Here is a 19,129-nt window from a genome sequence, read left to right as displayed (position 1 = left end):
ATGATGACGATGACCCGATATTTGATCGTATCGGTTGGTATGGTAAATCAGAGAAATGTAATAATTAATGAGGATCTTACACGTTACCATAGTCCATTACTTATGTAAGTACGTAGGTTTAATTTTACAAGCATTATTATTTAAATACCTAGAGATTTGTAGGTACCTATTATTTATGATATTACAACGTGCAATTGCACGTTGTAGAGTCAACATCTCCTGAGGATGCTCCGGTTTCGGGGTGAAACGTACGTAGAGAGTATTTTGTCGGACCTGGGTGACGTTGTCGCATGGGTTCGCCGAATTTTCGCGGATGATAGCAAAATAAATAAATCATTATATAATCATGATGAACTTCCGCAAAGTAACGCCTGCTTCTATCCAATACCTATTATTTAAATAATAACGAAGTGCCTAGTGGCAGACTTAAAAAAGTGTATGAATACCTTTTGTATTCTCTTTTAATTAAGGTCATTTGCATTTATTTCAATAAGAGTTGAGGAATAATAAAAAAAACAAAAGTATCTTTCATTCAATTTTATTTTCTCGTTGTTATTTTGGTGTTACTTAATTTATATTTATTATATCTATATACATTCACGCCACATTGTAAAACATTGAATAGCATATTACAAATTACATATTCATAGCAATATATATAATAATTATATTCAATTTATATATATCTAATATTTAATTCCGTAACAGACTGATTCCTCACTGCTGCACTACACACAAATTACTATTAAAAAATATTTGCTATATCTTTTGAAATATGACCAATATTCGCAATCCCCTCCAACTAGTCTAAAAAGACTATTGATTACGACAATAATCCAGCGGGCGGGGATCGAACCATGACCTCTACGTAATGAGTCCGGTCAAATGTACAGTCAAATGTCAATTTTCTACTATTTTTTTATGTAAGTACCTGTATATATTTTTTTCATAAATATCCACAGACAGTGGCGTAACTATACTAGAGGCAAAGCTCGCAAAATGCAACGAGCCGAGCGACGGTCGAAAGGCCCCCCATTCCGCGAGGTTTGAGCACACGTAATTTGATATAAAATAAATTACCATTACCATTTTCTAGGGCCCGGCGAAATGAAATTGCCATGAGTCTCACTTGGTACTCGTATAATACGTCACTTTCCACAGACACATTAATAAATCACTTAATTTGCAATTCCATTATAGTATATCTATTTCCTTGTCAGCATATATAAAAAATAATTTCTTTAATACTTCATAAATTTTGAGGAAATCTTAAAAAGAACTGTATAGACAAAATATACCGCAAAACGCGCATTACGCGAAATAATACCTATTTGAGCTTTTCCATAATAAATAATGAAAAAACGATAATTGCGTAGGTCATTACAGTGATAATAACAGTGACATAGATGCCGCATAATTTGTGGCTATAAATTATAATTTTAAAGTTTAAGAACATTTAAACAACGAGATGTGAAACGTCAGGAGTGTACGCGGGCATGTACCGCGGCACGCGTGGCTCGTCGCGCCGCCGCACTCCTCTATCCACCGCCAAGCTGATGCTTCCCGTCTCTTTTACACCATTCGACTTCGCACGTCGCTGCGACGGCAAAATAGACGCCCTCAACGATTTGCGTTTCTGTAAACGTACAAAAAAATTAGACGCCACACTGATAATTAGTATTACAAAAACACATGTTTACTTACAACCGACGACGATAATCCGATGTAGGCAATTACGAAATTACAAAATCTAAAATGAACGTGAAATATTTATTTAATTATATGAATAATATGTATTGGTCTTTAACAATATTTTTGTAAACGGATCAAAGGGAGCGCGGGTCGTTTTACATTTTTGTCTCGATTTGTTGTTTGATGTTGATGTGGTCCACTTCTAGTTTTGCTCGCTTTACCTCAACGGCTCCGCGCCACCTGTCAGCCGCGTGGCGCGCGATCTCCATCTTCTTCTGCTTACGGATCTGGTGGCGTTTGTACACCACCTCTATCACGATGAGAACTATACCCCCGATAATGCCAGCTAACACCAGAATGAACACCCCGGCCATGTTTTTCAGGCCTAATGTGTTGGGTGTTTTCTCGTTTTCCTCACAATTCAGCATATTATTACGAAGAATCCATTTATTATCCAATCCTTCCATTATGCCACCTGAAAATATTTGCAATAGTAATAGTCTCCATAGAGGTTCAATCAAAAATGCTAAAAGAACCTAAACACTCATAACTGTTGTTAGAACGACGACTTTTGAGTCAAGAATTTTTTTTAATATTTTAAGTAGATGGGCCCATAACCTATAATGAGTTTTCTGTTCAAATCGTGCTGACTTTGACATTGATAGTTATTATTTTGGTTGGCTATAATGAAAATAGACAAAACGTTATGAGATTATTTGTATATTATTTTCTAATTCTAACAAACTTACATGTAAAAAAAAGGTTTTTCGGTTCAACTTCCTAAAGTGTAAATAAAATCTAAAGACCCTTTTGCCTTAAAAAAACCCTATACTAATCGGTTCATCCAGTTTGAAGCTAATACAAGGCAGGTAAACACGCATCCATCTTTTACGTCAGAGTTTCATAATATTTATTTATGTATATCCGCTGGATGTCCTGGATGCATGCGGTTTAAGACCGTGGTGTTTGTAAGAACCTATAAGAGGCCTAAGTCCAGCGGTGGACGTCTAGCAGCTGATAATAACTAAGACGATTATATGCCCAACAATACTTACTTTCATGAAAATCTAATATGGCAAGCGTAACTAAGTCAGACCAAGGCGATCCTTTTTGTAAACCAACGCCATAACCAGAACGTCCAAAAAGTTCTCCAGCCGTTACTAGCTCACAGTCCTGCGCCGCTTCGAACTCTAATCTTGAGGAGTCCCAAATGAAAGCCATCAACTTTCTGTATAAGAAATTAAATTAGTTTGTAGGTATCTACTACATTTTAGAAATACCTACCTATTTATGAAAAAAAAACACTATTTGTGACAAGGAATTACATTCATCTGTTTTCCAAGAAATTACAGGAACATATACTCATAAGTAATAACTCAAGCTACGGAGATTTATCGTCCAGTGGTGTATCGTGTAACTATAGGGTGGCCAGCCTGGCATAAAGCCACGCCTCGAAGATGCCATAAACTTAATAAACATTAAAGAAAATTATGGTGTGATGATTTCTCTAGGGCTCCATCCATTGAATTAACCACGGGGCTCAGATGTTGTAGTTACGCCACTGATGGGCACAAACCAACAAATTGAAGATCTGTTACTTACATATCTACCTTGCGCAATTTAAATTTTATATATTTTAAGCTGACTATCTTCCACATTAGTTTAAGCTGACTATTTTCCAGTAATATCAAGTTCAAATAATTAATCTGGTAACTACCAAATGAAAATATACCTTACCCATTCTTAACATCCTGAATAGCTTGTTCCGCGTTATCGTAGTTATTGGCTTCCATAGTGCGATACATGTTCGATAGTTCCACTTGCCTCCGGAAATACATATCAACAGCAGACCCTTTTACCGTAGCACAGGTTAGATTCTCCATTGTGTTACGAAGCTGTAAGACAACTTATCTTGTGAATTTTATATCACAAAGAAAAAAAAAATTGACGTTCTAATAACCAGGAATTCGCAATTTTGTGATAGCTCAAAGTTTGTCAGCTTAGGGGGAATGCGAATTCCCACCAGCTCAACATCATACCTACCTAGAACCGTACCTAGAATCTTTACAAATAGTCAACTGACGTGTCAAAAGTGCTTGTAAACTGAGCCTACTTGAAATAAATGAATTTTGAATTTTTTAATCAGGCAACAGTACAACGTCGGCCTCATGAACCCAGTTATAGGAGTACCTACCTATAACTGGATTTATGAGGTCGTGAGGAAGTATCTAAAAGTATATGAAGATGACAATATGATGTATAAATAAATACATGAAGTATTAATAAGGATGTGTGGCAAAATCTTTTTCTGTTCTGTGGGGGCCATGATGTCTCATTGATCATAGATATATGCCGAAGAAAAAATGAAAAAGCCGCTTCGTGATCAAAATCTAATACCAATTCTGTTTTAAACTCCATAGTTGGTTACCAATTTATTTATGGTAGGAGCATGACAAACTTACAAATATTATTAGATCACAAAGGTCGTGCACAGACTAATAGGCTAACAGGCTTTAACACGATTATTTAGCTTCCTTTGAGTGTTCCAGTGGCGTAACTATACCATCTGAGGCCCGTGATGAATTCATTGAATGGGGCTTAAAAATGGGGTTCAAAAAATGGTCATGGTTCGGCCTTGCGTGTTGGGGGGGTCTTCGAGCCATAGACTCGTGGCAAACAGCCAGCCCTACCTGCCTATAGTTACGCCACTGGACTGATTATTTTTTTTTGTTCTAAATCAAATCTCTTGTTCAAAAATATATAAACTGTATTTACCCTAGCATCGTTGATGCCTGTGAGTTTAGTTTTCGGTCTCTCAAGCACCAGGAACGCAGCCAGGTTGGCTGTGTAAGATGCTACAATGATCATAGCAAAGCCAGCCCATACCATCCCAAGCACACGCGCCGAAAAACTTCTAGGGGTACCTAAAATGTATTAGAAAATGAAAAGTAAGAGATATATTCACTGAATTGAAGATATTAAGAGTGTGATAGAGAAAGGCCGGTTCCAGGAGGCCTAGGACCGTAGTGATGCTGAAAATGAAGAATATTACAACCGTAGAACCGATTTTTGCAGATTAGATAAAAATATTTAAAATCATGCTAACCTTGTAAGTTAATTTTTAGTGGACATAAATTGTTATCGGACGCGCCAAAATTTGGAAGATGGTTTGAAAGTAAAACGCCCCAACACTTTGCTTCGACACATTCATAGTTTGTCCGACTCATGCTTACACGAATTTCAATACTTGGCCCTGACTATAAGACGAATCGATTCACATATGAATCATTTAAATCTACCCTCGCGCTAAGTTTCTAGAGTGCACATAAAATGATAAATACCAGTGGCGTAACTATAGGATGACAGGACTGGCAAAATGCTCAGTAGGGCCGATCATGGTCAAAAGGCCCCCCGGGCTAAGAGGTTGAGCAACAAATTATACCCCCCATATGACCCCATTTAATGAATTCGCCACGGGCCTCAGATGGTATAATTACGCCACAGATAAACACACACTTGCGTCACACAGTTAATAAAAAAATAACTAATCAATAATTGAGTAAATACCTTCTCCAATTCCGCTATTTAACAGAACACCCCAAGCAAACCATATTGCACTGGAGAGATTCAAGGCATCTTCTTCAGTACCATCGATATTAGCGAGCTTGAATCGTCCAAAAGGTGAAAATCGATCCAGTAGATACAACACTAGCGCCACCACGTGAACCGACACCATCACTAATATCCACAGAGTATTGGAAAACGGTTGTAAGAACGACACTAAGGTCGATGAGCGAGATGGCTGTAAATCAAAAGTATTATGTTAGCACATAATATCTTTAACTGTACTTATATTTTAGAGGTACAGTTTGTGATATTGTAGGGGGTAATCTCTAGATTTACTAAACCGATGTTGACTTTTACTCAAAGTCACGTTATTTGTGAGTGTTATACTTAGATTATATTTTATCAGCTTAATCCTACGAGAACGAGAATGCGTGTAAAACCGAAGGGCGTCGTTTAGTACCCTATAAGAAGGACGGCCTGCCTTGTAGGCTGCTAATCAGGAGTATCATCAGTATGAATGATACGGGCCCCCCGGTCTTCAGGGGCCCCTAAAGTGTGAAAAAATTAGTAAAATGTAATCCACAATCTCCTTTGGTTTGAAGACCCTATGAGGTCTTCATACATTTTTAGTTTTTAAGAAATCTTTACCCTTCATATGGGGCCCCCCAACTAATTTTGATACAGGGCCACCTCCAAGACATGCTACGATTGCTACGCCACTGTTGTTAATTAATGTCATTTTTTAAACTTCAAATTGTAATTTTTAAATTATATACCTTTTTCTCCAAAATAGTGATGCCTTGATATTTGAAAGGCTTGCTAAAGTCAATAAACTCAGCTCGTTCAGGATTTATGGTCAACGGAGCAACGATCATATCCGCACGGTCGTACACTAATTCACCTGAAAAATGTACGTCAATCATCATAACATTCTCTTATTTACGAGAATCTAAGTACTTTACATTTATATCATCATCATCATCATCATCATCACGAGCCAATGGACGTCTACTACTGAACATAGTGCTCTGGCATGGACTTTCAAACGCAACGGTCTCGAGCCGCCAGCATTAAACGGTCTTAGTGGGGAATCGACCAAAACTTCGCTTTCCGGTGCGAGGTCGAGATTCCAGCACTTAGGGACCCCAACGTCCGTCGGCTCTTCGAAATAAATGACCGGTCCATTGCCATTTCCGCTTGGCGATTCGCTGAGCTATGTCAGTGACATTGGTTCTTTTGCGGACCTCCTCATTTCTGATTTGATCGCGAGAAACTCCAAGCATAACTCGCTCCATCGGCCCCTGAGTGCATTTACTATTTAGGAACAATAAATTGAAGTTCCTTCCCTACATGCGTAGTGATGATGACTTTTTAACGTCTATCCCATGCTGTAGGATATCGGTATCTTTTTTAATCTACGGAATCCTAAACTGCGCGTGGCCTGTCACGCACTAGGCCAGTTTTTTTTATTTATTTCTAAAAACAAATTTACATGATAACTAATAGGATTTTTTTACAATCTCGATTCCTTACCAATAAGTCCAGTCCATTCTTTTTTAGCCCCAGGTTGCGTGAAGTTACGTATGATATAATTTCCGAACTGGCCGTCCGGTGAAAGGGCTAACGAGTAGGTGAAGTTGATCGCTTTCGCTAACTCCTTTAGAAGATCCATACAAAAGCCTTTGCAACAGTACAATTGGTCTGGAAATTGTTCAAATTAAATGTTAGCTAATCAATAAGTTGAGTACGAGACATAAAGTTACATAAAGTGGTTATGCTGGTTTCGATGATACGAAACCCCATGCTTCATATTAAATGTAAAAAAAAATTACAAAAAAAGAGAATATCAGGTTAAATCACAAGAATAAAGAGACAGAAATATCATTTTTAAACAATACCAAAACCTTCATCACGCATAAATTAGTTTCATTTGTAACTATGTATGTTAGAAAATCTTGAAATCTTAATTTGACCCACTTCCCGGTCTTCGATTAGGAAGAAATTTTGCGGAACGGGAGGGGGGTAGTGGTGCCCCGCGCGCACGACTTCACACCCGCGCAAACCTTTCCCCAGTCGCTCGCATATCAGAAAAATAAATTGTATGTTGATGATGATTACCTACGAGAACTTACCGGTTTCATCACTAGCGTTATAATGTGGACACAAGATTTCCTCGGCGGTGTTGCACTCACTTTCGTCGTCCACTCGACGTGCATAGACAAATGGCTTTTCTTCTATTGTCAAAACCTTCATTGGAAATATATATTTTTTATTATTTTATTATATTACAACGTTATATATTCACAAAGGTGTATGTTTTCCATATATCAAGTAAAAACTGGGAAGTGTGATGGCATGGTAGCATTTACCTAAAAGTGGACCGAATATGATGCGGTTTTTTTGTATTACACGATGCTGTTAACGATATCGGTCCTTTTCAATAGTGATGAAAAGAAACTCAGAAAAGGCGTTAAGCACCTACTTCATTCAAAACTGTCGGTAATTTTTAAAAATAACTCCTCTTAAAAGAACGCAGAATCATGTAGAAAAGTTCACTTTAACTGGCCAATTTTGTTTTCTTTACCAATAATTCTGCTAATGGCAGTAAGTAAAGTAATTTATGTCTAAAGGCCTTTAAATATTCAATAAAATCCCAAATCAGAGCAAAATCAACCTTAATAATTGAGTTTAAGGTTGAATTTGCAAATGCGACTACTTGAATTGAATGCCAAGAAGTTGTGTTTGGCACTTATTGAGTGGGGACGTTTTTTGGTCGCTGATTGTGCATCCACTTTTTAATAGGAGATCGATGGTGTACCTACATAAATCGAAGTCAGCAATCTGTTTACAGTTTTGAATTTCAGGGTGCTCGAATTATGTAGATACACTCAATACCTCACAGCGCCCAATGGATGTTTAATCAAAAGGAGGATAGGGACAGAACTCAAAACAAAACTAATCATTGACACCACGCGTATTCTGAGGAAAGTCGTCTACGGTCTAAGCGAAGCCCTGTCCAATGGTTGCTTGGGCCCTAAAGCTGGACATTTTGTACTGTTTGAGATGTTCTGATAAAGTTCGTCATTTAACAAGCACTACCTGTTCTTACTAAAAATGTACTTACTGTCTATTACGTACGCTTAGATAATTTTCATTACCTTGAGATGAGTCGGTATCATGAAACCTTCAGGTTTAGAAGAGCTACGTCCCATCCATATGATCTCATGCTCCTTCAGTTCCAAACGCATCTTTTGTGTTTCCTGGAATGGTTAATTGAATGTGGTACAGGACAGTTTAAAACGTGCAGATATTTATTCATAGCGAATACACCGTTAGAATACGTTCAGTTGTTAATACCTACTCGTACATATTCCAACCCTCCGAATCGAAGGCAGAGGTCAAATCCACTGGGCTATCACGGATAATCATACATATAAAACACTTTTCGTCCAATAGATAGATAAAGACTATTTTAGACCATGAGAGGGTTATACTTACTTTAGAATAAAAGTATTTCCCAACAGCAACATGTTCTCCCTGGGCCCTCACATTCACCATGTCATACTCCGCGTGGACCCTGTCCCCATGGTCATCGAACGCAACATGCCCCGTGGCACCATTCTCCAGTTTCTGCCTACGTATGTAGTCGAACAAAAGCCTCCCGGTGGTCCAGATAGACCCCGAGTTGTCGCAGTCCGACGGTGGAGCGTATATTTCCTCTGATGTATTCATATCGCGGATCGCCGAAGCCAGAACGTAACTACAAAATTTAAAGATAATTAAAAAAATATATCTACTAAAAAAGGTTTAAAGGTATCAAGGTATAAGGATTAGGATACACCGAAACTGAAAGAGAAGTAACGAACGAAAAACAAACGGACGAAAGAACGATCGATCGAATGGAAGCTGGTTTACTCGAAAGACACATGGGTTTTTCTACCCATTCTCTTGACGGTATCCAATAAGCATCTTATTGGAAGGGTGAATTGCTTGGAAGTAATATCTTTGTGGTATGGTATGAACTGTGCGTTAGACCAATGAGGCCAATTTTGAAATTCAATATTTGTGAATTGGGATCTATTGAAAACAAACAACCAGCATTGCTCATAGTTGAAAACTGCGCCAGAGAGGTCTTCATTTATATATTATTCTTTTAAGTAGTCATACCTAATACCACAGCCTAAAATTCAGATGAGGTCGACACAAGTCGATGAAGTCGAAGAAACAAGACGATTAGCATAATAACCCTTCATCGGAAAGTCCCACAACAGCAGTAGGGACTAGTTGGAATAAAATAAATGTGAAACGATCTCCTGTTTGGGTACTTAAATGTCCTCAATTTAGCTGTAAATAAGTTCTTATATTTTAAAATATATGGGAATTTGAAATACATACATAGAATCTTGAATATGTGCATGCTCGTTTGTTGCATTGACGAGTCTCAAACCCAGAAGACCCTCGGGAGCATTTGCAGGATCCAATGCTTGCTCTGTTACAATCCACACGTATCCAGTCGTTGTCATATTCAAGTAAGATGCATCGCGGAATATTATATCCGCATCAGTCGTGCTGAAAAAATAATCTTGGTTTACTACTTTTTCTGTTTGGGAGAAAAAATCGTCTCAAAAGGATGGGTAGTGTCGGCTAAAAACTTCTCCTGCCTTTTGAACTTCAGTTAGTTTACTTCTAATACTATTATTTATGTCATTCTCTAAAAAAAAAACAATTTACAGACCTGGCATACATAAGAAACACTCTCGCCTGTGCTGTCTTCATGTCCATAAGTTTGTCAATAAACGACTCTAACCCTGGTTCAAACTCGATCACTTGTTCAACCATCACCTTGCGGTCGACATCTTCGTCAATGCTTTGGGATGTCGTTTGAAACCTAAAAATAAATATTATAGATAAGTATTGTATCGTGTTATGTATTGTAGTGTATCCCATATTAATTTTATGAATTCGGACTCAACAACCTCCCTTGTTTCACCCCGTGAAGTTTTGTTCTAGATAAAAGATGTAAATATCAATACTAACAAGAACACTGGCTGCATTTTGATGGTTGGACAGCCAGGTTGATCCTTTGCTTTGCGCAAAAAACCAGCCAGCCTTCTGTCACCAGTCAAGACAACTAGCCATTTTGCCATATTAATATACAAGCCTTACGTATATGTAGCCGTGTATGTATGTATAAGAGCTGTGATAGGCCAGTGGATATGCCTCCTCTGCCTCCAATTCCGGAGGGCGTAGGTTCGAATCCGGTCCGGGGCATCTGGGCTCCAATTTTTGAGTTATATGCATTTTAAGAAATTAAATATCACGTGTCTCAAAAACGTATTGAAAAACATCGTGAGGAAACCATACCTGAGAATTTTCTCAAATCTCTACGTGTGTGAAGTCTGCCAATCTGCATTGGGCCAGCGTGGTGGACTATTGGCCTAACCCCTCTCATACTGAGATGTTGGTCACTCTTGCTGGTATCCATCAACCATCAACTATTGGTTATTATAATTTAAATAATGGTTATACCTTCCCAAAATAGCTCTACCATCTGTATCGGAGCTATGAATGACGATGACCTTCATGTAATTGAAGTGTTTCAGTACGTCCACCCACACATCAGCCTGATGGGAATACGGCGGGACCGTCCTCAGGAATGACACGTGAATGTTCTTATCAGAGAAAGCAGAATCTCTAGATGAAATGCCTATCACTGGGATGTGGTAGAAACCGCTTGTGTAAGAGACAGCCGCTGGAGAAAGGTCTCCAGTTAACGGGTGGGATACCACCACTGCATACACCTGTAATATTTAACACAGTTTATTGAAAAAAATTTCTCGTCAGAGAAGGCAGAATCTCTAAATAAAATGCCTATCACTGGGATGTGGTAGAAGCCGCTATTCTAAGAGACAGCCTCTGGAGAAAGGTCTCCATTTAGAGGGTGATATACCATCACTGTATGCACCTGCAATATTTAACACAGCTTATTGAAAGAATGTTTAGTCACGTTTAATGTAAAGAAGCTAATAATGTATGGATCTTATTGCGATAAAATATTTTTATTTAAATCTTATTTATTTTGCAAGCATCCAGACAATCTTTGTTTTTTACATAATAATTTGATTTTATTTACCCGATAGTCTCATAAAAATCAATATATTCAACTCTGATCGTCATCCCCAGTATGTATCTAGTTAGTAGTAACCTACGTAAACAATTATAATCCCATGGGGATAGTATATTTTATTTTTGCGTGATGCCGCGGGTACAGCTAGCATGCCATAAATATTGAACTTACTCTATGTCCGATTAGATCTTTGCAAACATTCATCGCCGTCTTTATGGGGTTGGGGTCCATCAGTATCGAGTAGTCATGATACGTCACCCCACGGGGAACGTACTTGTCTTTGAAGTTGAGATTCTGTAAACGTTATGCCTCTTATATTATGAAAACTATTAATAAAATTTCGTTTTATAAGGAAAAAATACAATAAGAAACTCATGTTACAAATTCTTCAATTACAGGTGGTATATATATTCATTATTTACATTATTGTGGAGGGGAGGTATCAGTGTTGGTTGAGCTCAGTTGCTTGTTAGGCAGCGTAGACACCGTCACGCTGCCAGTCGCGTTAGTGATGTTTGCAATAATGTTTGTTTGAACCCGGTAAAGCTTCGCTTTGACTTATGTGCACTTCTTCTCTATCCCTACCCTACCCCTCTAAACCATAAATAAAAGAAGATTACCAACCACTACACTGGACTATTGCAGACGTGAGTAAGTATAAAAAACTATTCACCGATATGGTATCCTTGAAGAACGCGATAGACTCGTTGCTTGAAAGCACGCCGCCCACATTGTAGTAAGTCGGGTTGGTGACGTGTCGTCTGTCTGTATCTGCTGAAACTATGCCATAGCAAACCGCTACGACGAGCAGATGAACCCAAACCATGGTTTCTGAAATTACAAACAAAAAGTACCTATTACATACCTACAATTAACCAAACATAGTTACGAACCACCGCAAGGAAACTCAAATGAAAAAAAAAATGCATTGAAACCGGTCCATCCGTTTCAGAGCTACGATGCCACAGACAGACACATACACACACAAACGCACGCACGCACACACACACACACAAGGGAAGGAACAAGCGTGTTTGCGACGGAAGTTCTTCAGGAACTTCGCCGCATTGAAAGAGACGAAACCTGAAGAAGCAGTAGCGCAAGACCCTCTCCCCGCGAAGTAATGCCTAACGGCGGGTCCGCGGGGGACACAGAGGCTGACACACACACAGATGTCAATCGTACACCCCTCTTTGCGATGGGGGAAAAATCAAGAATCAGTAAAAACCAGCAAAATCATACAAATTAACAGCCATAATTTCCTACAAATTGTGAGGTAAATGGTTACCCCGTTTCGACCATTGGAATTTTTTATTACCTGGTAACCCAGTTAGCTACCAAAATCAAGAATTTTCGTAAATAAAAAAAGGTGAGTCTTTCGGTGGTCTCGTCAAGATGACCACGGATCCTGGGCTATTTACATTCCACCGTCGATTTGTTACTATCAAAATGATTTTTTTAAACTTAATTTCGTATGTTTAATTTTTTAATGGTAATTTTAACTCTCACATAATCAGATTAAAAAAATAACTATAACTATTAAATCGCTATATTTTGAACTTTAACTCCCTATTTAATAAACTAATTTATTTTCAGTTAGTACCTATGTGCTAATACCTAAATGGCTGGATAATTAGGTAAACACCAATAAAACTATTCTTACCTTAAGTCATAATATCCCTTAATTTCTCATACAGAAAATTTACAAAAATATTTCACCCACTTTTAAGTAAAAAAACATCGTTACGTAAGCCGTCCAGAGGCTGTAACGAAAGATAGAGCCTTATCTCGCGTTGCCCTGACAACAGCGCAGGCGCGATTGAAACCGATCAATTATTAACCGACAACACAGAGAAGGAATGTGTTTCGAATTCGATCGTTATAATTAACTGAGTATAAAAAAATAACATATACTTTTTTATTGAGAAAGAATACAATAAGGAACTCAAGCTAACTTATCCTAATAATCAACAATATACAAATCATGCCCACGTGGAATAGTGGCAAGAGTGGCTGAATTTTCGCGACAGCCAGGCTGATATTTTGCGCAAAAATTGAGCCAGATCTTCTGTCACCAGTCGAAGCTACTACATCTAATCTACTTACCTCTCAGATATTCTTTTCTCAAAAAAAAATTTCTTAGCTATGTAGGTGCATAATGATAGGCGTCCACAGATCCGCATCGTACGCATAGCATCAAACGGATTTTATTTACCGTAAATTAAAAAATCCGTTTGATGCGATGCGTCCGATAGGTACGTACGGTGCGGATATGTGGACGCCTATCACTAATCTTAGTTCTAGCACAGTCAAAATTAGTGGTCAGCCCACAGCGTTAGCTTTTAGCGTTCTCTGTTCTGTGGGTTAGCCTATGTCGCTTTGAATCAGAATTTTCTTATCCTGGGTGGAGCACGACGATATTTTATACTATAGATAAGCTACAAGATCTCAGCAAAAAGTGTTCCGAATTTAGCTACTCCACTGAGCGCACACATGCACAATTATTATTTTGTATTTAATTACATTATTTTATTATTAACTATTGGCCACCCGCGACTACATGCGCGTGGAATTCTGTTTTTTACAAATCCCGCGGGAACCATGGATATTTTCGGGATAAAAGGAAAGTAGCCTATGTGTTAATCCAGAGTAAAATCTATTTCCATGACCATTCCGAATTTCAGCCAAATCGCTTCAATAGCCGCAGCGTAAAAGAGGAACAAACATACTTACACAATTTAGTTACTCCTAGCGTGTCCTAGCTAAATTCGGGCCACTTTTAGCAGTGATTTTGTAGGCACGTAACATGTCTATAGTACAAAATGTCGGTGTCTGGAAGTGGTCTCTAAGCATTTAATTATTCCCTAAGCCCTCCAATCCGCATTGAAGCAGCGCAAGCAGAATTGTCTCATTTCAAAATAATTTTTAAAGGAAGTAAAAGTCTGAGGCACTTTGTTCTAATCGTCTTTATACGTACTTGTATTACGTATTATCAGGTCAACTGTATCGCCCCATCTCCTGTCGATCCCTTTCTACGTAACGCCTTCCAACTTCCGTATACAAAAGTATAAAACCATTTATTGTGCTTCACCAAACATCATACAGTTTTCTGAAATCGGAAAAATAACAACACAACAATGTCTTCAAAACTTTTGGTGTGTAATTCATTTATTAAAAGGTTCTTTAATTGACTTGTATGTTTTATCTTTAAACTCCACGATTTTTTTTAACTGTGAATTCTATTTATATTGGGTATCCTTTTATGACCTTAAAGGTCATAAAAGCATATTTTTTCACACACGATACATATATTTTTTTTATATGAATATTTGCCATATTTTTTAATAATATGACCAATATTCCCATTCCCCTCCAACTAAAGGGAAAGACTGTCCAAGGAGTGGGTATGACAATACACCAACGGGGCGGGGATCGAACCATCCCCGGTGATGAGTCCGACCGCTCTTACCGTTGAGCTATAGGCTTTTGACGGCTGTTGGGCTTTTTTCGCAAAAAGTTTTATTTACCTACTGTCGATGCGTATACTAATCAGCGTACTTCTTAGATCCAAGAATTTACCTACTGCCCTGTCGCTCATTGCTTGCTTGTTTTGGAGAAGGAATTTTTTTCTATCTTCTTCTCAGAAAACTTTGTACGATTAGTACGTATTGTGCCTACCATGTTCGTGATGTGACGAAATCACATCGAAAATCCTGTGCACGTCACTGCGTTTATACCTCGGGGATGGTATAGGGTACTAGCATATTACTGCAACCATATTTTTATCGTTCTTTGCAGACTGTGCTTTTGGCAACCTTTGCGGTTTGCGCAACTGATGCTCAGCCTGCAAAGAGGAGTGCGGGCGGCTGGGATGTTTCCGGACTGATACCCGGCCTAGTGCAAGTTACCGGCGTTACTGCTGCCCCAGGTAATCATCATTATCAGCTTTAGGTAAAATCAAGGTCGGCCTTAGTACATTATTCAAATATTATAATGTGTTCTGTTCTGTATAATAGGGATGATGACAGTTTTTTTAAATTGTATATAAATTAAGACTATGCTAATATTATAGCAATTTTGTAAAAGGAACAGGGTATCTGCGATCATTACTTTCGGAGCTACAGGGATTTAAAGGGTCAGATTTGCTGCCGCGGATCCCTGAGAAACGCCCCATACAAAATGGCACGAACTAATGACGTCGTAGGTAATGTAATGATCGTTAGATTTGTATGTGCGTTCAAACAAAATTACTAATATCTTTGTTATTTGTGCGTTTATGTTTATAGTTCATTTATTAAAAAATGTCACATTTAATGTAAGGAAGCTAAAACTGTATGAATTTTCATCTAATTACTATAAAAGATTTTTAATAGTTTTTGTAATTTTATAATCTCATTTATTTTGTATATACAGACAATCTTTATCAATAGTTAACATTGACCTTATTTACCCGAATGTATCATAAAAATCAACATATTCAAACCTAGTCATCATCCCCATTGTATGTGAGGTGGCTGAGTCCCCGCATGTACCTTCCTATAGTTTAAAACGTCGATTACAGCAGTCTGTACTGAGCCACTTCAGTTGTATAAATAACACTAGCAGAAACTCACGGTTTCACTCGCGTAGCTATGTTACTCCCACATAATAAAGCTTTCTATGGGTGATAGAATCTTTCAAATCAGTCCACTATTTATTGAGAGAGTACATTTTACCTCTTTACTTACCTAAGTACTAACATTAAGACTATGTATCATGAATGTTATTTGAAAGAATAAATATTTCAGCAGGCTGGTCATCGGACACCAGTTCTGACGTAGCCGGCGCTATAGCGGCAGCAAAAGCAGCTGCCTCCGCTGTGATGGCCGCTCAGAAGCAAGTAGCCGCCGTCAAACACGCTGCACTGGAGCAGCAAAGCGCCGCTAGTGCTAAGGAGGCTGAGGCTGCAATTGCTGCTCATAAGAGGTAAGGATTTATTCGTCTTCGATTCTGAACCTTATCTATTTGGCCACGATGTTGTCCGACGTGTATAGGCCAACATCGTGACTAAGGTTAGATATACTACGCATAATACTCGCATGGACTTCCCATTCCCTTGCTCTCAGAAGCAGCAAAGTGCCGCCAGCGCTAAGGATTCTGCGTTTACTGCTCAAAAGAGGTAATCAGGTCTTCGTCTTCGTTTCTGAACATTTACCATATTTTGGTCACGATGTTGACCAATGTGTATATGGCAACATCATTGTTGGCAAACACTCGCATGGACTTCCAATTCCCTAGCTCTCGAAAGCAGCAAATTACCGCCAATGCTAAGGAGGCTGCAATTGCTGCTCAGAAGAGGTAAGCAGAAAGGGCTGTGAATTTTCATCATACTACTAACAAGTTGCCCCGCTTCTATCTTAGAAACATCATCACAGAAAACATATGTACAAGTACAGAAGATTCACTCCGCAACGTCGTGAGAAACAAAGAGAAATGTGTAGAGAGAGAGAGAGAGAGAGAAATAAGGAAACAATATCGTGAGAAAGAGGATAGAAGGATATTGCACATGTGCTGAACATACTTATGACTTCTTCACGTCTGTGTTTAACGAAACTTACCCTTAACCGCAAAGCTATTGAGGCTGCTATTTTGTATTTTGTAATGAAAACTAGAAAGCCGTGGTAGCCCAGTGGATATGACCTCTGCCTCCGATTCCGGAGGGTGAGGGTTCGAATCCGGTGCGGGGCATGCACCTCCAACTTTTCAATTGTGTGCATTTACGAAATTAAATATCACGTGTTTCAAACGGTGAAGGAAAACATCGTGAGGAAACCGGCATATCAGAAAATTTTCTTAATGCTTTGCGTGTGTGAAGTCTGCCAATCCGCATTGGGCCAGCGTGGTGGACTATTGGCCTAACACCTCTTACATGGGTTGATAATGATGAATGAAAATTATTATAGTGAGGAGGCATCAAGAACTGCTCGCGCACAAGCGCTCGAAGCTGCCCAAGCCGCGGTGCACGCCCAAGCTCAGTTAGCGGCAGCGAAAGCGCGCGCGGCTGCTGCTCAGAAAATCGCCGCCGCTCGGGAAGCCGCTGCCGCTAGAGCGATCCAACGCGCTGCTCAAAGCCAAGCCGCTAAACTGCAAAGCGCTGGTAAGTTATTTATATCTTAATCTTAATACCGTTTTCTTGTAGGCTTGTTGGTAACAGAAAAAAATAATGCATGAATGGGCCGTGCAAGTGTCGGACGATGACGTCACGCACATAGATCGGGCTGTCGCCGCGCGCTCACTTTAAAATTCTATACCTTGAGAACTAATTCTCTTCTTGGTCGCATTCTTCATTGCTGAAGGTCGAGTCCGCACTGCAGTCCCTTCGATGCGTTGTTAACGATTCCCCTCCACACAGTCCGGTCCTCAACTTTTCTAATGGCTGTTGTTACAGGGAGTCCAGTGAGTGACTTAACCTGGTCAGACCAGCGGGTAGGTGATCGGCCGCGTGTTCGTTTCCCTTCCACCTATTGAGAACTAATTAACTTATCGAAATAATTCTTTCACGAGTATTTTTCATTTTTTACGGAGAATGCAGAAAGTTAACATTTAAAAATATTGAACATTCTCCATTATGAAAACAAAATTAACTACCTAGGTACCAGAGGCGTCTTTACCTATGGTGCAAGGGGTGCGATGCACCCGGGCGCCCGAGTGCCCTTAGGTTAAACTGCACCCAGGCGCGGTAGATAGATACATACCTACTTATGAATCAAAATAATTATATATTTTTTGTTTCTTCCTAAATTAAAGCTCTAGAAGGATTTGGACTTAGATGTTTGCTACTCAGACAGTTTGTGGTAGCACACTTAAAGTGCTGTTTGTACATATTCCATTTTAACAGTGCTCAGCACGTTATTGCACCTGCTAGGTACTAAAACATTTCCTCTTATTCTAGATCTGGAAGCGCTGAAGTTGTCAGTAATTCAAAGCTCGGGGGCCGCTGGTGCTGCCGGTGCAGCCCAGCATGCTGCCACCGCGGCGGCGGCAGCTTTACGCCCTGCTGGATGGACACCAACCTGGAAAGCCACCTGGACTCCGGCTGCAGCCTGGGCATGGTCTTAGATTCCTTTTTTACCAGTCGATGGATTTGAGAGTAATATTTTTGTCTACATATTCTGCTTGTTTTTGTTTATATTAGCGATCTCAATCGGTAGATAGGTACTTAACGTATATTAGCCTAATTTGGTCCAAAAAAGCCGAGAAGGATATCCGGGAGTTTTGAAAATGGGTGTATTAATACATTTTAAGTTGATTTTTTCGGATTCCGAAACCGCCATGGCTACATTGGCCGTAAATGGCGTCGATGACCTTGTTTTTTGCCGCTCCCGGCTACATTGGCAGTAAATGGCGTCGATGACCTTGTTTTTTGACGTTATTTCTTTATAGAGTAACTTTACGATAAAAACATTTAAATATAGGCAAAACTACCAAATGATTGGGTTATGTACACTTCAAATGCACTTTGAATTTAATCATATTTTTAGTAGTTTACATTATGTAGATATGATAAATTGTTTTAAGTACAAACTTATTCACTTATTAATAATTGTTATGTTAATAAATAATGTGCACGTCTGAACATTTTTATTTATTTACTTACCTATTTATGTGCAACCTATTTTAACGACCCACAAGCCTCCGTCCAATTCCAAGAGAGAGGCTATGGATATGGCGTTTATACCCACCACGCTGCCATTGGACTGTTAC

At 39.0% G+C, this 19,129-nt stretch overlaps 2 protein-coding genes across 3 annotated transcripts; one reads left to right on the top strand and one right to left on the bottom strand.

Moving 5' to 3' along the window:
* Positions 1 to 508: 508 nt before the first annotated feature.
* LOC112047378 (glutamate [NMDA] receptor subunit 1) lies at positions 509 to 13,197 on the bottom strand. Of its 2 annotated transcripts, none has more exons than XM_024084490.2 (17): positions 13,050 to 13,196; positions 12,060 to 12,217; positions 11,558 to 11,680; positions 10,789 to 11,060; positions 9,995 to 10,147; positions 9,655 to 9,828; positions 8,758 to 9,019; positions 8,418 to 8,519; positions 7,392 to 7,506; positions 6,793 to 6,960; positions 6,036 to 6,160; positions 5,260 to 5,494; positions 4,468 to 4,616; positions 3,430 to 3,587; positions 2,748 to 2,920; positions 1,914 to 2,167; positions 509 to 1,636 (listed from the first exon to the last, which is right to left on the bottom strand). In XM_024084490.2, the coding sequence occupies exons 2-17, from the start codon at positions 12,210 to 12,212 to the stop codon at positions 1,457 to 1,459; spliced, it is 2,796 nt and encodes a 931-aa protein (XP_023940258.2). In that variant the 5' UTR covers positions 12,213 to 12,217; positions 13,050 to 13,196; the 3' UTR covers positions 509 to 1,456. The 2 variants fall into 2 exon arrangements, 1 of the variants encoding a protein (XP_023940258.2); XR_008251980.1 differs by having other exon boundaries at positions 1,497 to 1,636; positions 1,705 to 2,167; positions 13,050 to 13,197.
* Positions 13,198 to 14,523: 1,326 nt separating this feature from the next.
* Positions 14,524 to 18,995, top strand: LOC112047361 (treponemal membrane protein B-like). Its single transcript, XM_052888282.1, has 5 exons — positions 14,524 to 14,541; positions 15,185 to 15,314; positions 16,174 to 16,351; positions 17,329 to 17,522; positions 18,318 to 18,995. Exons 1-5 carry the CDS (start codon positions 14,524 to 14,526, stop codon positions 18,482 to 18,484), a joined length of 687 nt encoding a protein of 228 aa, XP_052744242.1. The 3' UTR covers positions 18,485 to 18,995.
* Positions 18,996 to 19,129: the final 134 nt, after the last annotated feature.

The sequence above is a fragment of the Bicyclus anynana genome, chromosome 22, assembly GCF_947172395.1.
Source record: "Bicyclus anynana chromosome 22, ilBicAnyn1.1, whole genome shotgun sequence".
NCBI classification, from domain to species: domain Eukaryota; kingdom Metazoa; phylum Arthropoda; class Insecta; order Lepidoptera; family Nymphalidae; genus Bicyclus; species Bicyclus anynana.
Note: the sequence above shows the minus strand (reverse complement) of the source record. Positions and strands in the feature narration are given on the sequence as shown.

Bases quoted from the DNA above. Each gene is read 5' to 3' on its own strand.
- LOC112047378 (XM_024084490.2), bottom strand. From the start codon at position 12,212: ATGGTTTGGGTTCATCTGCTCGTCGTAGCGGTTTGCTATGGCATAGTT. The intron at 9,829-9,994 runs GTCTGTAAATTG...TTATTTTTTCAG, and splicing joins GTGTTTCTTATGTATGCCAG to CACGACTGATGCGGATATAA. The intron at 2,168-2,747 runs GTAAGTATTGTT...AAATATTTTCAG, and splicing joins CATATTAGATTTTCATGAAA to GTGGCATAATGGAAGGATTG.
- LOC112047361 (XM_052888282.1), top strand. The intron at 16,352-17,328 runs GTAAGGATTTAT...AAATTATTATAG, and splicing joins GCAATTGCTGCTCATAAGAG to TGAGGAGGCATCAAGAACTG. The intron at 17,523-18,317 runs GTAAGTTATTTA...CTCTTATTCTAG, and splicing joins CGCTAAACTGCAAAGCGCTG to ATCTGGAAGCGCTGAAGTTG.